Source organism: Callorhinchus milii, unplaced genomic scaffold (assembly GCF_018977255.1).
Source record: "Callorhinchus milii isolate IMCB2004 unplaced genomic scaffold, IMCB_Cmil_1.0 Scaffold22, whole genome shotgun sequence".
NCBI classification, from domain to species: Eukaryota; Metazoa; Chordata; class Chondrichthyes; order Chimaeriformes; family Callorhinchidae; genus Callorhinchus; species Callorhinchus milii.
The window spans coordinates 55,677-69,913 of NW_024704763.1; the positions used below are offsets into that span (position 1 = coordinate 55,677).

Here is a 14,237-nt window from a genome sequence, read left to right on the forward strand (position 1 = left end):
TGCAGAGTTCTGAATGACCTGCAGTGTGGAGGGAGGGCCGGGAAGGCCGGCGAGGAGAGAGATCCCATAATCCAGCCTTGAGGTGATAAAGGCGTGGACCAGAGTTTCAGCCGCGTGAGGGGTGAGGTAGTGCCGTAGTCTGGCGATGTTTCAGAGGTGATGGAAGGCGGTGCCAGTTGTGGTGCGGATATGAGGGAGAAAGGACAGCTCAGGATCGAACAGAACGCCGAGGTTCCTGACCGGCTTTGAGAGGTTGAGAGTGCAGCCTTGGATGCTGATGCTGTCAGCACCTGAGGTGCGGAGGCGCTGACGTGAGCCAATCAGGTGGGCCTCAGTTTTACGCACGTTGAGCTGAAGAAAGTTGTCTCTCGTCCAGGACTCGATGTTGGACAGGCAGACTGTCAGGACATTGGTGGTCGTAGAGTTGAGGGTAGAGGAGGAAAGGTAGAGTTGGGTGTCATCCGCATACATGTGGAAGTTAATCCCATGTCTGCGGATGATGTCACCACAGTGGGAGCATGTAGAGGGTGAAGAGGAGGGGACCGAGGACAGAGCTTTGAGGGACACCGCACGAGACAGTGTGGGGGCCGGAGGAAAAACCATTCGTGGAAACAAAGTGAAGACGGTGGGAGAGGTACGACCTAAACCACTCAAGGACAGGGCCTTGAAGGTTTAGGTGGGAGGACAAGCGGTGGAGGAGGATAGCATGGTCTACCGTATCGAATGCTGCCGATAGGTCGAGGAGGACGAGGAGGCAGAGGGAGCCCTGGTCACAGATGGTCAGGATGTCATTGGTGACCTTGACCAGGGCAGTTTCTGTGCTATGGGCAGCACGGAAACCCGACTGAAGGGGTTTGAATAATGAATGGGTGGATAGGAAAGAGCGCATTGACATGTAGGTATTGTATGGTCTTCAGTTACAAGAAGCTCTGTCAAATGAGGCCACCAGATCAATGCCTGGTTTATCTGTTCATTTTTTAAGTGATCTGTTTTCAAATTATTCCAATTTATTTGGTTTTAGGTGTAAAATTTTTGACGATTTACAGCGTTTAGTGAATTCTGAAGATGTACTGAACAGGGTTGTTTTTGATGCTGAAGTTATGAGGTATGTGAATGTATTATTAATCCTCCATAGTCATGTCAATTTATACAAAATGCCAACCTGCTGTTTGTGAAAAATACCAAATTTGTGACGTTTCATCCATTGCTGTTTTCTGCTTTATTTTATCATTGATTTTACGATGATGTAAAGTACCATTTCCAGCAGCCCTAAAAATAAGAATGAATTAATCTGAATATATTCCTGGTATTCATCATGCACTTGAAACTGTCCTTCATGCACTATGCCCTTGTGCAGAATTGTGTAAAGTTCTTAAATTTAGTTTCAATTTGGAGACTGAATTTCCACAATTCCAAATTAAGACTGCACAGGTATTTAAGAATGTTGCACAATTTACATGTTTTTACCTTTCAAGACAAAATGCTCTTTCAGGCTAGGATTTGGGTATATGAATGTGTTTCAGGCAAATTCATTAAATTATATAAAATCTTAACCCTCAGAATGGTGTTGCAGTGCTGGGTGCAGTCTTATTGTATTGTGATCTTCCCCTGGTTATCATAGAAACAGGACTAGGCCATTCAGCCCCTCAAGCCTGGCACTGAATGGTTAGTCCAATCTGTGGCTCCCATTCCTCGCTTTTTCTGGTTGAAGATTTTTGAGACCATTTCAATGTTCAGTAAATCCTGTGAGGCACTTTGAGGTGTCTCGAAAACATGATACGGTGCTACATAAAATACACAGATTATTATTATTTTTAGCTTTCATTGCCTGCAAATATGAGATATTAAAAGTGGAACATGGTAAATACCAGATCACCATTACATTCTTCTTTGTCCTTTCCAGAAATGTTTTTTCAGAAGATGGTGTTTCTCTTAAATTCTACTCAAACTTTGAATCAGGCAATCTTCGTAAAGCCATTCAAATACGCAAGTAAGTATAACTAGGTTCGTGTGAACTTCTGTTATAACTTACATTGTAGTAACTCTAGTGTTTATGCCGAACCAGATCCTATTTTTGCCATTAATTGAACTTTCACGAAAAGTTTTTTTTGGTCATCGGGTATTTAAATCATATGACTAATTAGATGTATCTTATATCTGAAATACTTGCTATTCTCCAGCAGAAATCATAAGAGATGTTTGGTTGACAAAGTCTCTTTGGCTCACTGATATCATCCTTTCACTGTGTTGCTGGTTACCTGTTCTTGTCTGAATTGTATGAAATTCTTTGATGAAAGGCATTATATATCAAATACAAGGATTATTGTTGTTATTATATCAAGTTATATATTATTATATCAAGTGCAAGGATTATTATTGTTATTCCGCCTGAATGACCTGATTGTGGATATTGCTAATGTGTTACTTAAACTCAGAAACTTGTTTATGCTGTTAACACCATCTGTACAATACAAAATTACATTTGTATGGTGCCTTTCACGTTGGGAGGACATCCCAAGGCACTGGACAGTCAGGGATTTAGACCCAAGTGGAGGGGAAGTGGTAGGATGGGGCAGGGATGTTGGGTTAACGGAGGGAGGAGGGCAGGGAGGGTGGCTGAAGGCATGGACGAAGAGGAGGGTCTTAAGACATGCCTTGAAGGAGGCAAGAGAGGGAACGAGGCAAAGGGAGTGGGATGAAGTTCCAAAAGTTTCCCGGATGGTGGGGCAGGGCGAGTGGGGAACGTGGAGCAGGCCAGAGCCTGCTGATAGGACAGGTTGATAGGGGTCAGCAGCTCACAGAGGTGGGGGTGCAAGGCCGTGGAGGCCTTGAAGGTGAGGACAAACTCTATCCTCTGAGGGATGAGGAGCCAGTGGAGTTGGGCAAGGGTGGAGGATGACTGGGTCATGGAGCCTGGTGCAGGAAAGGACATGAGCTGCTGAGTTTTGGATGATCTGCAGCTTGTGGAAGGAAGATTTTGGAAGTCGTAGTTGAGGCTAGGTGTGATGAACTTGTGAATGAGGGTATCGACGGCCTGAGGGGTGAGGCAATGGCGGAGCCAGACGATGTTGCGGAGGTGGGAGATGGCAGAGCGGGTCATGGCATGGATGTGGGGGAGAAAGGACAGTTGAGTGTCAAACAAGACGCCTTGGTTCCTAACTGGCTTAGAAAGGTGAAGTGTGCATCCGTGGAGGGTGGTGTTGTCAGCACCTGAGGTGAGGAGGTGCTGACAGGAGCGCCTCGATCTTGTTGACATTCGACTGTAAAAAGTTAGTTCTCATCCAGGACTTGATGTCTGACAGACATTCTGTCAGGATAGCAGTGTTACTGGAGCCGAGGATGGAGGCAGAGAGATACAGTTGGGTGTCTAACCATGTGGAAGTTGACCCCATGTCTGCAGATGATGTCACCAAGATAGAGCATATTGAAATTGAAAAGGAGGGGACCAAGTACAGAGCCCTGAGGGACTCCACATGAGACAGTGCGGGGGCTGGAGGAGAAACCATTTGTGGAGATGAAGTGGAGATGGTGCGAGAGATAGGATCTGAACCAGTCAAGGACGGAACCATGAAAGTAGAAGTGGTGGAGGAGGTTAGAGCGTTGACCAGGGCTGTTTCTGTGCTGTGGGCGGCACAGAATCCTGATTGGAGGGGTTCATATAGGGGGAGGAAGGAGAGAAGCTGGGAAGCAATTACTTGTTCAAGGACCTTCGAAAGGAAAAAAGGAAAGGGAGGTTTGTAGTAAATTAAGAGTTAGTGGATTTAGTGAGGAATGTTCCATTTGCTCTTACCAAATTCTTATTCTCTGTTCCTGCGTCTTTCCAGTTACGAATATGATTTAATCCTGAATGCTGATATCAACACCGACGATCAATTCCAGTGGTTCTACTTTGAGGTCAGTGGAATGAAGTCCGGAGTTTCATATCGATTCAACATCATCAACTGTGAGAAGACAAACAGCCAGTTTAACTATGGTAAGACCACACAATAACAATAAGAACAACTTGCATTTATACAGCGCCCCTTAAATTCTTAAAATATGGAATAGTAATTATCAGATTTCCCCCCCTCCCACCCCCATGCATCTTCTGATTACCAACATCGATGAAACAAGATCAGGATTTTGACTTGCAGGTTGCAGCTTTTTTTGACGGTTAGCAGCAGCTGAATGTGTGGTGCTCCTTTTCGCCCCCAAAATATACAATTCACTTTACTGTACATTCTGTGAAGCAGTTTGAGACGTCTCGAAGATGTGATAAGGCGCTATATCAAATGCAAGGATTATTATAATGACTGTTGCAGGCATTTACACACAATGGAATTAATGGAAGCCATTAATGGACTTGAAGCAAATTAAGTTACCAATATGAATCTTTTACTAACATTTTAAATGTTCACCTCAGCTAGAGGTTCTTTTGTTTGATTTTCGTTCTGGATTCACTTCACATTGCACTTGTTCACTTTCCAGTTTTCATTCAGTAATACAACAACAACTTGCATTTATATAGCACCTTTCACATGGGATAGGCTCCCGGAGTGCAAATGATCCTAAAATCCAACACCTCACTGGCCCTGAAAATGGCAAAGCTGTGAATCCAGTTAAGAATCTGTATCTGAGAAATCAGCATTCACTGTCTGTCACCCTCACTCTGTGTTTATTCTCTAGGTATGCAGCCAGTTATGTACTCGGTTCATGAAGCAATGAGTGGAAGACCCCACTGGATTCGTGTGGGGAGTGATATCTGCTACTACAAGTATGATTCCTTTTTACATCATGAGAACATTTGATGCAATTTCCAAAAGCACAGTGTTTTAAGTAAAACAAATTAATTAATTTTAAAGGTGATGTTGTATTTCCTCAGGAATCATTATTGTTGCAATGAAGGCGCTGGACAGAGAGGGAGAAAATTCTACACTCTGACCTTCACCATAAGCTTCCCTCATTCCAAGGATGTGTGCTACCTGGCCTATCACTACCCCTACACCTATTCAGCTCTGATGGTAATTCAATAACTACAGTAACTCAATTACATCCCACAGGAAATTGAAGTGACAACTTACTAGTCCAGAGGTAATCACAGCAAGTTGGCCACTGACGACATCGGTTGGCTTACCTGCTGAAACATCCATCCACTCAATATAGTGCAAGAGTTTTAATGAACAGAATACGAGTGAAACAATATGGAAAATTGTTTCATTTAGATACATGATTGTGACTGATGTAAAATCCATGCACAAAAGATGTCAGTGATGAATGTGTCTCATGAACCTTGCACCAAACTTTATGAAAGGTACAATTCCTGTTTCAGATATCCTACCCTAAAAGCATATATATGTACATGTATGTATATATATATATATACATTCTGAGATGTTATTCTACGTTAATGGATGCAAATAGTTGTTCCCATGTAAACTGGCTAGTTCTGGTATTTGATACTTGTCTTCATAGGAACGAGAGGATGCCTATCAGTCCATCAAGCCTGCTACACCAGTTTATTAGGTCAATCTTTTAAGGATTAAATGAAATGAGCAAACTATCAAAGTGCAACAAGGTTTCCTCTGTGGTCTGTTGCAGGCCCACCTGCACCTGCTGGAAATGTCACTGGATCCCAGTCAGGTCTATTTCAGACACCAAACGCTGTGTAGCACCTTGAGTGGCAACCTTTGCCCAGTGATCACCATCACCGCTGCACCTAAGTCTGGACACTCAAAACATCACCATCAATTCCGTAAGTAATAATGTGACTATGCAGAAGAATGACAACATTTACTAGATTAATCTGAGAGTTTCTGGTGTGTGGGAGTCCAGTGTTTACTGTAGTGATGATAACAATAATCCTTGCATTTGATGTCAGGCCTTTCACCACTGGTTTAAGAGGAAGACATAATACTTGTTTTATACTTGTACTGGAATTCTAGAGCAGTTATTTTATGGACACAATAGTTCTGTAAAAAGATTTATTTGTTGGAATTAAACCAATTGTATTTGTTGCTGTGTCTCAGAGAATCGCCAATACGTTGTACTCACTGCTCGTGTACATCCTGGAGAAAGCAATGCATCCTGGGTGATGAAGGGCACACTGGAGTTCCTGGTTAGTAACACCACCGTAGCTGAGAAACTTCGACAATTGTTCATCTTCAAGATTGTCCCCATGCTGAACCCCGATGGTGTCATCAATGGCTGGTGAGTCTGGCTCTCAAGAGCTCTGTGTTCATCGTAACTCATCAGGGAATAGTGATAAAAGGGATCCTGTGAGATAGCGTGATGCTGGTGAATTGTTCACTGATGAAGAACCACCTGCGTATCTATGTTTTCACTGACGTACTCTGAGCTCCAATGTAACCGAAATATGATAAATTTTATCTTAATGATTTCAAGGGAAACAAACAACACCAACTTGGATTTCAGCACCTAGGGCTGTCCTCCCGAAGTGAAAGGTGCTTTACAAATGTAATTTTGTATTGTATTTATCTAACATCGTTCACATAGGTAGCTTAACAGCAGCACGGCTTAGAAACATAGAAACAGGAGGAGGCCATTCAACCCCTTGAGCTTGTTCCACCATTCTATAAGATTATGACTGATCTGTACCTCAAGTCCAATTACCTACCCTTGTCCATATCCCTTGATACCCTGACTCAGTCCAACGCATGATCAAAGAGGAAAGTCTTCAGGTAGATTTGAAGAGGGTCAAGATAGAGGATTTGTGGCAAGAATTTCCAGAAATTCGGGGTGTAGGTCTAAAAGTACAAACACCAATTGTGGAGTGGAGGGGACGAGGGACAGGCAGCCAACCTGTGCCAGCTGAGCGAAGGTGGTGGATAAAGGAGCGAGATGTGGGCAGATTAGAGAGATAGGGAGGTGCCTGGGCCTGAATCAGCCGGAATTTGTTCTTGAAAGAATTGCTGGAATTTCTGTTGGGAAATAATATCTGGAGATACAGTATATAGTTTGGGCCATGATATGTGCATTCAACTGTCCAGGACACGGTCTGGATTCCATCCAGCACTTCACACTCTCTGAAATTAGGTAAACAGGAAGCAACTGCACATTCTCTTCCAAACACATGGATTCCCTGTGTAGTTGGCAAATATGGAATATGTCTGGTTTAATGCTCTTAGGTACAGGGGTTGGCGTTAGTCAAACAAATGGGGGGAGGAAAGGGAGACGAGGGTGAACTCAGGCTCACTGAGTTGGAGTGAGAGTGTATTGTATTATAGATCATGTAGAGTCGCAATGTGTCTAAATTGAATATTTCCGTCTTACTATAGCCAAGGATTTGCCTATTTTAAGAGAATTGCTTTTGAACGTAACTATACTTTGGGGAAAGAACACTTTGATTGTATTACATGGAACAGTTTTAAAAGTAATTGAATTCCTGCAATATCTTGTAATTTGGTGTGGATTCTGGAAAGATGAGATTAATGGGGTAAGAGCTTTCCCTTGTGTAAGATGTTGTTCTTCCTACAATCACTCACTGAAGATAGGGAACAATCATTGGCCAATTGATGGCATCAAAAATCAATGTTCCACTTCAGAGAAGATTATTTAACTATAAGGAGTTCATAGAATGAAAATGTTGCTGTGAATCTGCACCCAGCAATGTCCTTGGAGTCCTGTAGCTCAGTGGTTAGAGCACTCGCTTTGCAAGCGAGAGACCTGAGTTCAATTCCAGGCAGAGGGCGAAACCTTGGGCAAGTTTCCTTACTCCACACAGAGCCTAATAATAATCCCTTCAAAACCAAAAACAATAATAAATTGGTCATTTTCAATCTACGACTGTTTGTGGGACATTGCTGTGCGCAATTGGCTGCCGCGTTCGCCCACAAATATACAGTCAATTCACTTTACAGTGTGTTCTGTGAAGCATTTTGGGACGTCCTCCCGACGTGAAAAGCGCTATATCAAATGCAAGGATTATTATTATTATTATTACATACCACACCTACCCTCAGCTCTGCTCCCAGCATCACAGAAACATTGTTCTCACTGGAGTGATTGATTATCCCCAAACGTGCATGGAGCCAATCTCATTCCCACCTTGAGATTTACCAGCTCTTTGTGAATGTTTGAATGTTAAATGAATATATCTAGTGTGTGCGCTTATAAAAAATATTCAGTTTTATCTAAAACCAGACAGACATATAAAGATCATACACCTTGTATTTGATACAGTACTGTTCACGTTGGGAAGATATCTCAATGCGCTTCACAGGATTTATTGGAAAGTGTAGTGACTGTGTATTTGTAGGCAAATACAGCATCTTTATTAATTTTATATATATATCTACTCGTATTTTATGCTCTTTTCTTATCTTTGTATTTCTATCTTTTACTTGGTTACCTTTAAAGTATGTTGTACAATTGCTTTGAATTATCACATCAGGCAGTTTGGCCAATGCAACTCTTCATCACCAACATTTCCAATTAAAACTGTACAAGCACATAGTTAATTAGTAACTTTTTAATCAACTTCATCTCCAGCAGACTTCCCATGCATGCATTTAATTAAAAGTTAGCAGAGTTGAAAGCTTCTGTTACCGAAACTTGGCTCAATCATTTAACAGGGTTGAAATGGAGAGACGTCCCCATTTTCTGCTTTGTACAATTTCATGTATTTCTGTCTCTGCAGCATCTGGCTTTGAAATGAAAAAGTCAAAATGTTTTGACAATTTGCTGATTGACGAATTAATTTGTTTAAATCACATTAGCCAGCGATGTTCACTGAGTGGGGAGGATCTGAACCGACACTGGTCCCATCCTAGTCCTGATCTGCACCCAACAATTTACCACACAAAAGGTCTCCTCAGCTACATCAAGAGCATTGGCAGGACTCCCCTGGTAAGAGTGTGGACTCTTTTGTACACTAACCAGATGCATCTTAGACAGAAAGTTTAAAGGTAAATTTTCTAAGACGGCAAACAAGAGACTCATTGAGCTTGTGTTGAAATTCGATATTTCAATTCGACTTGACAATAGCCTCCATCTCCTGAGATTATCTCTACTTTCCTCGCAGTATCACCAAATGTGGTAAAAATGGGGGATGTCAATGGTTGAAGAAGAGTTATTGTTGTAGGAATAACAGCATTTGCATCAACATTAGGCTCTGTGAGAGAGGTGACCACAAGGGAGAATAATGATGGTTAGCAGTCACTGAGAGGATAATAGAGGGGAAAGTATGAGATAGTGAACAAGAAGATTCACAAGCAGGAAAGCAGTGGTCTTTAATGGAGTAAATGTAATGTTCTTGTACGAGATACATGATTGTGGGGAAAAATTATATCACTTTTCTCTTAACAGTTTAAAACCTATTTACAACAACTTGCATTTAAATAGTGCACCTCGCGCAGAGCGTCCCAGAGCACTCGTATCAGTGAAGATTTATTCTTCAATAATAAGTATATAGAGAGAAGCTGATCTGTTTGGCTCTTCCCTGACCAGTCAGTGAGTGAGATTGTTGTATTCCTCGGTGCCCTGACACAGCCGGTATGAGTGTTTTCTGCTGTGTCTTTGCCAGGTGTTCTGTGACTACCATGGCCACTCCAGGAAAAAGAATGTCTTTCTATATGGCTGCAGCATTAAGGAGACACTGTGGCAATCGAGCTCCTGTGTTGACACGACAACTGTGTCAGAGGATAGTGGTTACCAGGTTTGTGCCTTTTCCCTTTTCTATCGATAGCTGATTGTCACTTCCCCATCCCCATGGGATGTGAGAAATCTTCTCCAGTAAAGAAACTCAGAAACATCTTACCTTTAGCACGTGTCACAGCCATAAATTCTCTGAATTGATTTGTGAGGCTCAGTCTGTCAGGAATATAATCAATACAGAAACAGTCAGGGTACTAGCGATTAACTTATCAGCCTCTCTTTATTTCTGATGTTAAAACAATAAACCAAAATATAAACAAAACACAAAATACTGCAGATGCTGGAAATCTGAAACAAAAACAATGATCAATGATCTTCAATAATCTGAACTGGGTTCTGACAAACAGTCGTGGACCCGAAACGTTGACTCACTTTCTTTTCTCCAAAGATGCTGCCTGACCTGCTGAGTGTTCCCAGCGACTTCTGTTTTTGTAAATCAAAATATAAGCTTATCTTTTCTTGGTGGGCCCTGTGTCTGACATATGCAGAATGTCATCACTTAGTGTCATCATTAAATATACTGCATTGAAATAATTTATGCTTTCCATGCAGATTCTCCCCAAAGTGCTGGACACGATGTCGGCTGCGTTTGCCATCAGCAGCTGCAGTTTCCTGGTGGAGAAATCTCGAGAGGCAACGGCACGAGTGGTGGTTTGGAGAGAGATTGGAGTTCTCAGGAGCTACACAATGGAAAGCACTTACTGTGGCTGCAATCAAGGCAACTACAAGGTATTTACACATGTCTCTGTGACCCTACCTCATGTGAAGGCGATATTAATGCCTATCACTGGTGTGTGTGTGAGACTGTGCTCAGCTACGCAAATGATAGATAGGAAAATAAATTAAAATCATATATAGATTTTCGCAGCCATAAACCAAAGTGTGTTTTGATGACAGGACATGCAGCTTGGAACATGGGAACTAGAAGAGATGGGAAGGAATTTCTGCAGCGCGTTGCTGGACCTCAGTGGTTCAAGACAGTATTGCAAATGCTCGGAGGCAGATTGGCCTGGGAACAGCAAAGACAACAGGTAACTAAAAGGGAATCTGGAACTCTCTCTCCCTTTCTCTCTCCCCCAATATGCTGTGGATTATGGCTGGATCCATTCACATTGTCCAGACTGAGGTGGAGAGAGAAGGGGGGAGTGGAGCGACATACACACACAATACATGCTCATACATCACACTAACACATGCAAACGCACACACCAACCCTTCCCGATGACTTTCAGATTCTTAAAATTATCTTGTTGAAACTCATCCAAGTTACATATGCTAATTATAAAGACTGGGTGGATCTCAGCATGGAGAGATTCAATAGAGGTGATTTCACAGAATGAAATGCAACTTAATTTTTACTTGAATTAAGGAACAATAATATGTTGTCTGTGGTCGGCAGCAGGAGTGATGACGATGAGCCTCGCTGCCCAGAGGAGATTGATTACTACACAGACAGCAGTGAAGAGGACCAGTTCATTGATGTGGCCTTTGAACTGAACACGAGCTCAAGCTCAGGAGATGAGGCAGAGGTATAGCCCCAATGGTGTCCAATCAGGCCTGACAGATAATCTTTCACCAACAGTGTGTCTGGCATGCTCTTTGCAGCTGTGACATTCAAGGTTTGCTCCAATTCTTTGCTAACAGTCAGAGGTGAAGTGTATGGTTTTGATGTAATTTAGTTTAGAGGACACACTAGTTATTGTGTCAGACCTTTACATGAGGCAAAACACTCAGAAACTGAGGAGAAGTGTTGGATTCATCACAGATTCAATGATTGTGTGAGGTTGATAATGCACTGAATGCCAAAACAAGTAGTTCTAATAGTTTGCTGGCTCATTACCCCAAGAATAAGAATATAACCTTTAGGTCCGGTACACTATCTTCCATGTGAAACATCTCTAGCATATTCTGTAAAGTATAGTGATTGTATATTTGAAACGAACATGACAGCTAATTTGCGCACAGCAATGTCCAAAAACAGCCATGATGTCAGGGGATCTGTACTCAACTATTCAGCAATATATTGTTATATACTATTCGGCTTAACATCTTGTTTGCCTTGTTTATTGCCGCCTCATATTGTTTTCACATTTTAAGCAATGAATTGGCTAACCCCTCTGGGTCTCTTTCATCCTCCTCCTTGGCAAGTTCTATCCTATCCATGGAGGACCTGTAAATTGTAACTCTGGAACACTCCCTCAATTCCTCTACTTTGCCCCCTCTCTCCCCTTTTTCAAGTCCCGCCTGAAGACCTGCCTCTTTGACCATGCTTAGGGCCAAACCCCACCCCCCCGCCCCCTGGCTCGGAGTCAGGTTCCGCCACTGTTAAGTACTCTGAGAAACATAGACAGCAATCCAGGGTTAAAGCCAACTAGAAAATGATTGTCTCTATATTCCTTCTGTAATGGTGACTGCAGAAAATCCACCTTCCCATTGGAACTTCAGTGATGTCTCACTGTCACTCCACAAGGCACCTGCAAGGGGGCACCATTCTCAGACTCCTGGATTTGCCAAAAAAAAGGTTAAACGCTGGCATTGGCTGGAACGTGCTCTTGTGCTGAACAGTTAGAGGCAGAAACAGGGAACCGGAGTCACCACATGACCAGCGGAGCGGGAGCAGTGGGTTGAGGTGTTGGTGCAGCAGAGATTATTCTGTACGTCTGACAGAAGGCAAAGAATTCCTGTTTTAGTGTTCTATTCCAAGCTCAGCTCCTCATTCCCAGGAAACACAGACACCATCAAGCCTCAAGGTGAATTTGATCAAACCTGGAGCTATCTGATCTTACTTGAGCTGCTCTGTACATACTAATTAGGATAAGCTCCAGGATATATTACTCAGAGGATGTATCAGGTTAAAATAACATAATGGGCCCTGTCATTTTGAAGTACACACATAAATATAACCTGCAGTTTCTGAATGTAGCAAAAATCTTAACAATTTTTTCCGACCAGCTCTCCTGTTCATTCACTGAAGTACTCTGGAACACTACTCTGTGGGAGGGGCACTACATAAATGCATGTTGTTGTTGAAGATTTATTCATTAAGATGATCAGCTGTGAGGTTACACAACAAGAGCATTGAACATTTAGAATATTGACTACTTGGGAAGATAGCAAGGGTCTCATGGAGCTGAGCTGAGCTCCAAAGTGACATTCTTGGCCAATGGAATGTTGGGATTGAGTCAATCCTTGCTCGTCTGCTTCCTGAGGCGGGATGGTCCTTGGTATTCCAGGGCAGGATTCTAGGATACTGCTTATGGCAGCCCAGCCTGTCATGTCCACAGGATTCTGAAACCAGTCAGACCTGAAATGGCTCTTGTTGGCCTTGAAAGACAAAGCCATCATGGGTAGGTTGGGTGGTCCGAGCTAGACAAGCAATGTTAATGCTCTTTTGGGCATCTACCCTTCAGAATTATCTATTATTATTATTATTAAAAGCATCTCTTTCTGGGGCCTTTATCCTAACTCACTTGTGCTGTGTGTTACAGTCTGTCTGGCTGTGGAGACATGGTTAAACTGTACCTTGTGTTGAACTAACAATCACATTAATATTAACTAACAGTTATAATAATAAAGTTCATTATAATATTATAGTTTCAGACATTCAACTGCTGACAAGGTATAAAGCATAGCTCTGGCCAGACCTGCCTCTAATGGCCAGTCTTCACAGAGCGACCGCTCCACCTTGTGTGCTCTATCCCTGACAAATATTAATATCTCTTCTCAGTGCTGGTAACTAGATCTGATCACACACTGGCACACTCGCACTGGCACACACAGGGTGAGGGACACTCACACTGGCACACACAGGCTGTCACACCAGTGTGGCAGAGGATTTCCTCTTGTGGGATGTGTTACAGGGAAGGCTGCAGTGGGTCAATCTGCAGATCATACTCTTCACAATTTTTTTTATAGATGAGATCATCTTCCTGCCATCTTACTGTTACGAAGGTGAATAATTACCTCAGACCTGAAGTGCTGTCCTCTAAGCTATAATTATTGATTGTTTTTCTGTGTGAGAGAACAAGATCCAGAATTTCAAAGTTCCCTTTACTGTATAGGATTCCTCCAAAGATAGAACAGAATTGGGTGTTGGTTCTGCTTGAGAATTGCAGATAAATGGCTTTACAAATTAACATTTAAATTAAGAATTTTCCACATTTATGCAATTTGATTGTTAAAATAAAATGGTCTTCAAAATAGGTGGAATTTCAGTCTCTCTAAGTCCTATTCAGACTGTAAAATCCGCTTCTCGGATTCTTATAAATAGATCTTCAATAATTTAGGTTTCACATTGACTCAGGACAACAAACGATGAAAATACTAGGGTTTAGGTGTCATCTGGGGTGAGGGGAGGTGAAGGGCAATAATAATAATAATAATCCTTGCATTTGATATAGCGCTTTTCACGTCGGGAGGACGTCCCAAAGCGCTTCACAGAACACACTGTAAAGTGAATTGACTGTATATTTGTGGGCGAACGCGGCAGCCAATTGCGCACAGCAATGTCCCACAAACAGTTGTAGATTGAAAATGACCAATTATTGTTTTTGGTTTTGGAGGGATTATTATTAGGCTCTGTGTGG

At 42.3% G+C, this 14,237-nt stretch overlaps 1 protein-coding gene across 3 annotated transcripts in view; it reads left to right on the forward strand.

Annotated features, from left to right (window-relative positions):
* LOC103189904 (cytosolic carboxypeptidase 4) overlaps window positions 1-13,216 on the forward strand; it is a 29,720-nt gene extending 16,504 nt beyond the window's left edge. Inside the window, exons 12-24 of one of the 3 annotated variants that reach the window (XM_042342996.1) lie at window positions 1,022-1,105; window positions 1,904-1,990; window positions 3,825-3,973; window positions 4,666-4,753; window positions 4,862-5,000; window positions 5,578-5,731; window positions 6,006-6,186; window positions 8,715-8,844; window positions 9,521-9,652; window positions 10,204-10,380; window positions 10,549-10,682; window positions 11,051-11,180; window positions 12,069-13,216. In XM_042342996.1, coding sequence (XP_042198930.1) covers window positions 1,022-1,105; window positions 1,904-1,990; window positions 3,825-3,973; window positions 4,666-4,753; window positions 4,862-5,000; window positions 5,578-5,731; window positions 6,006-6,186; window positions 8,715-8,844; window positions 9,521-9,652; window positions 10,204-10,380; window positions 10,549-10,682; window positions 11,051-11,180; window positions 12,069-12,212 — 1,729 coding nt within the window. In that variant the 3' untranslated portion in view covers window positions 12,213-13,216. Of the gene's footprint in view, window positions 1-1,021; window positions 1,106-1,903; window positions 1,991-3,824; window positions 3,974-4,665; window positions 4,754-4,861; window positions 5,001-5,577; window positions 5,732-6,005; window positions 6,187-8,714; window positions 8,845-9,520; window positions 9,653-10,203; window positions 10,381-10,548; window positions 10,683-11,050; window positions 11,698-12,068 lie in introns of those variants that run through there. The other 2 variants (XM_042342997.1, XM_007910461.2) reach the window with 2 other exon arrangements.
* Window positions 13,217-14,237: the final 1,021 nt, after the last annotated feature.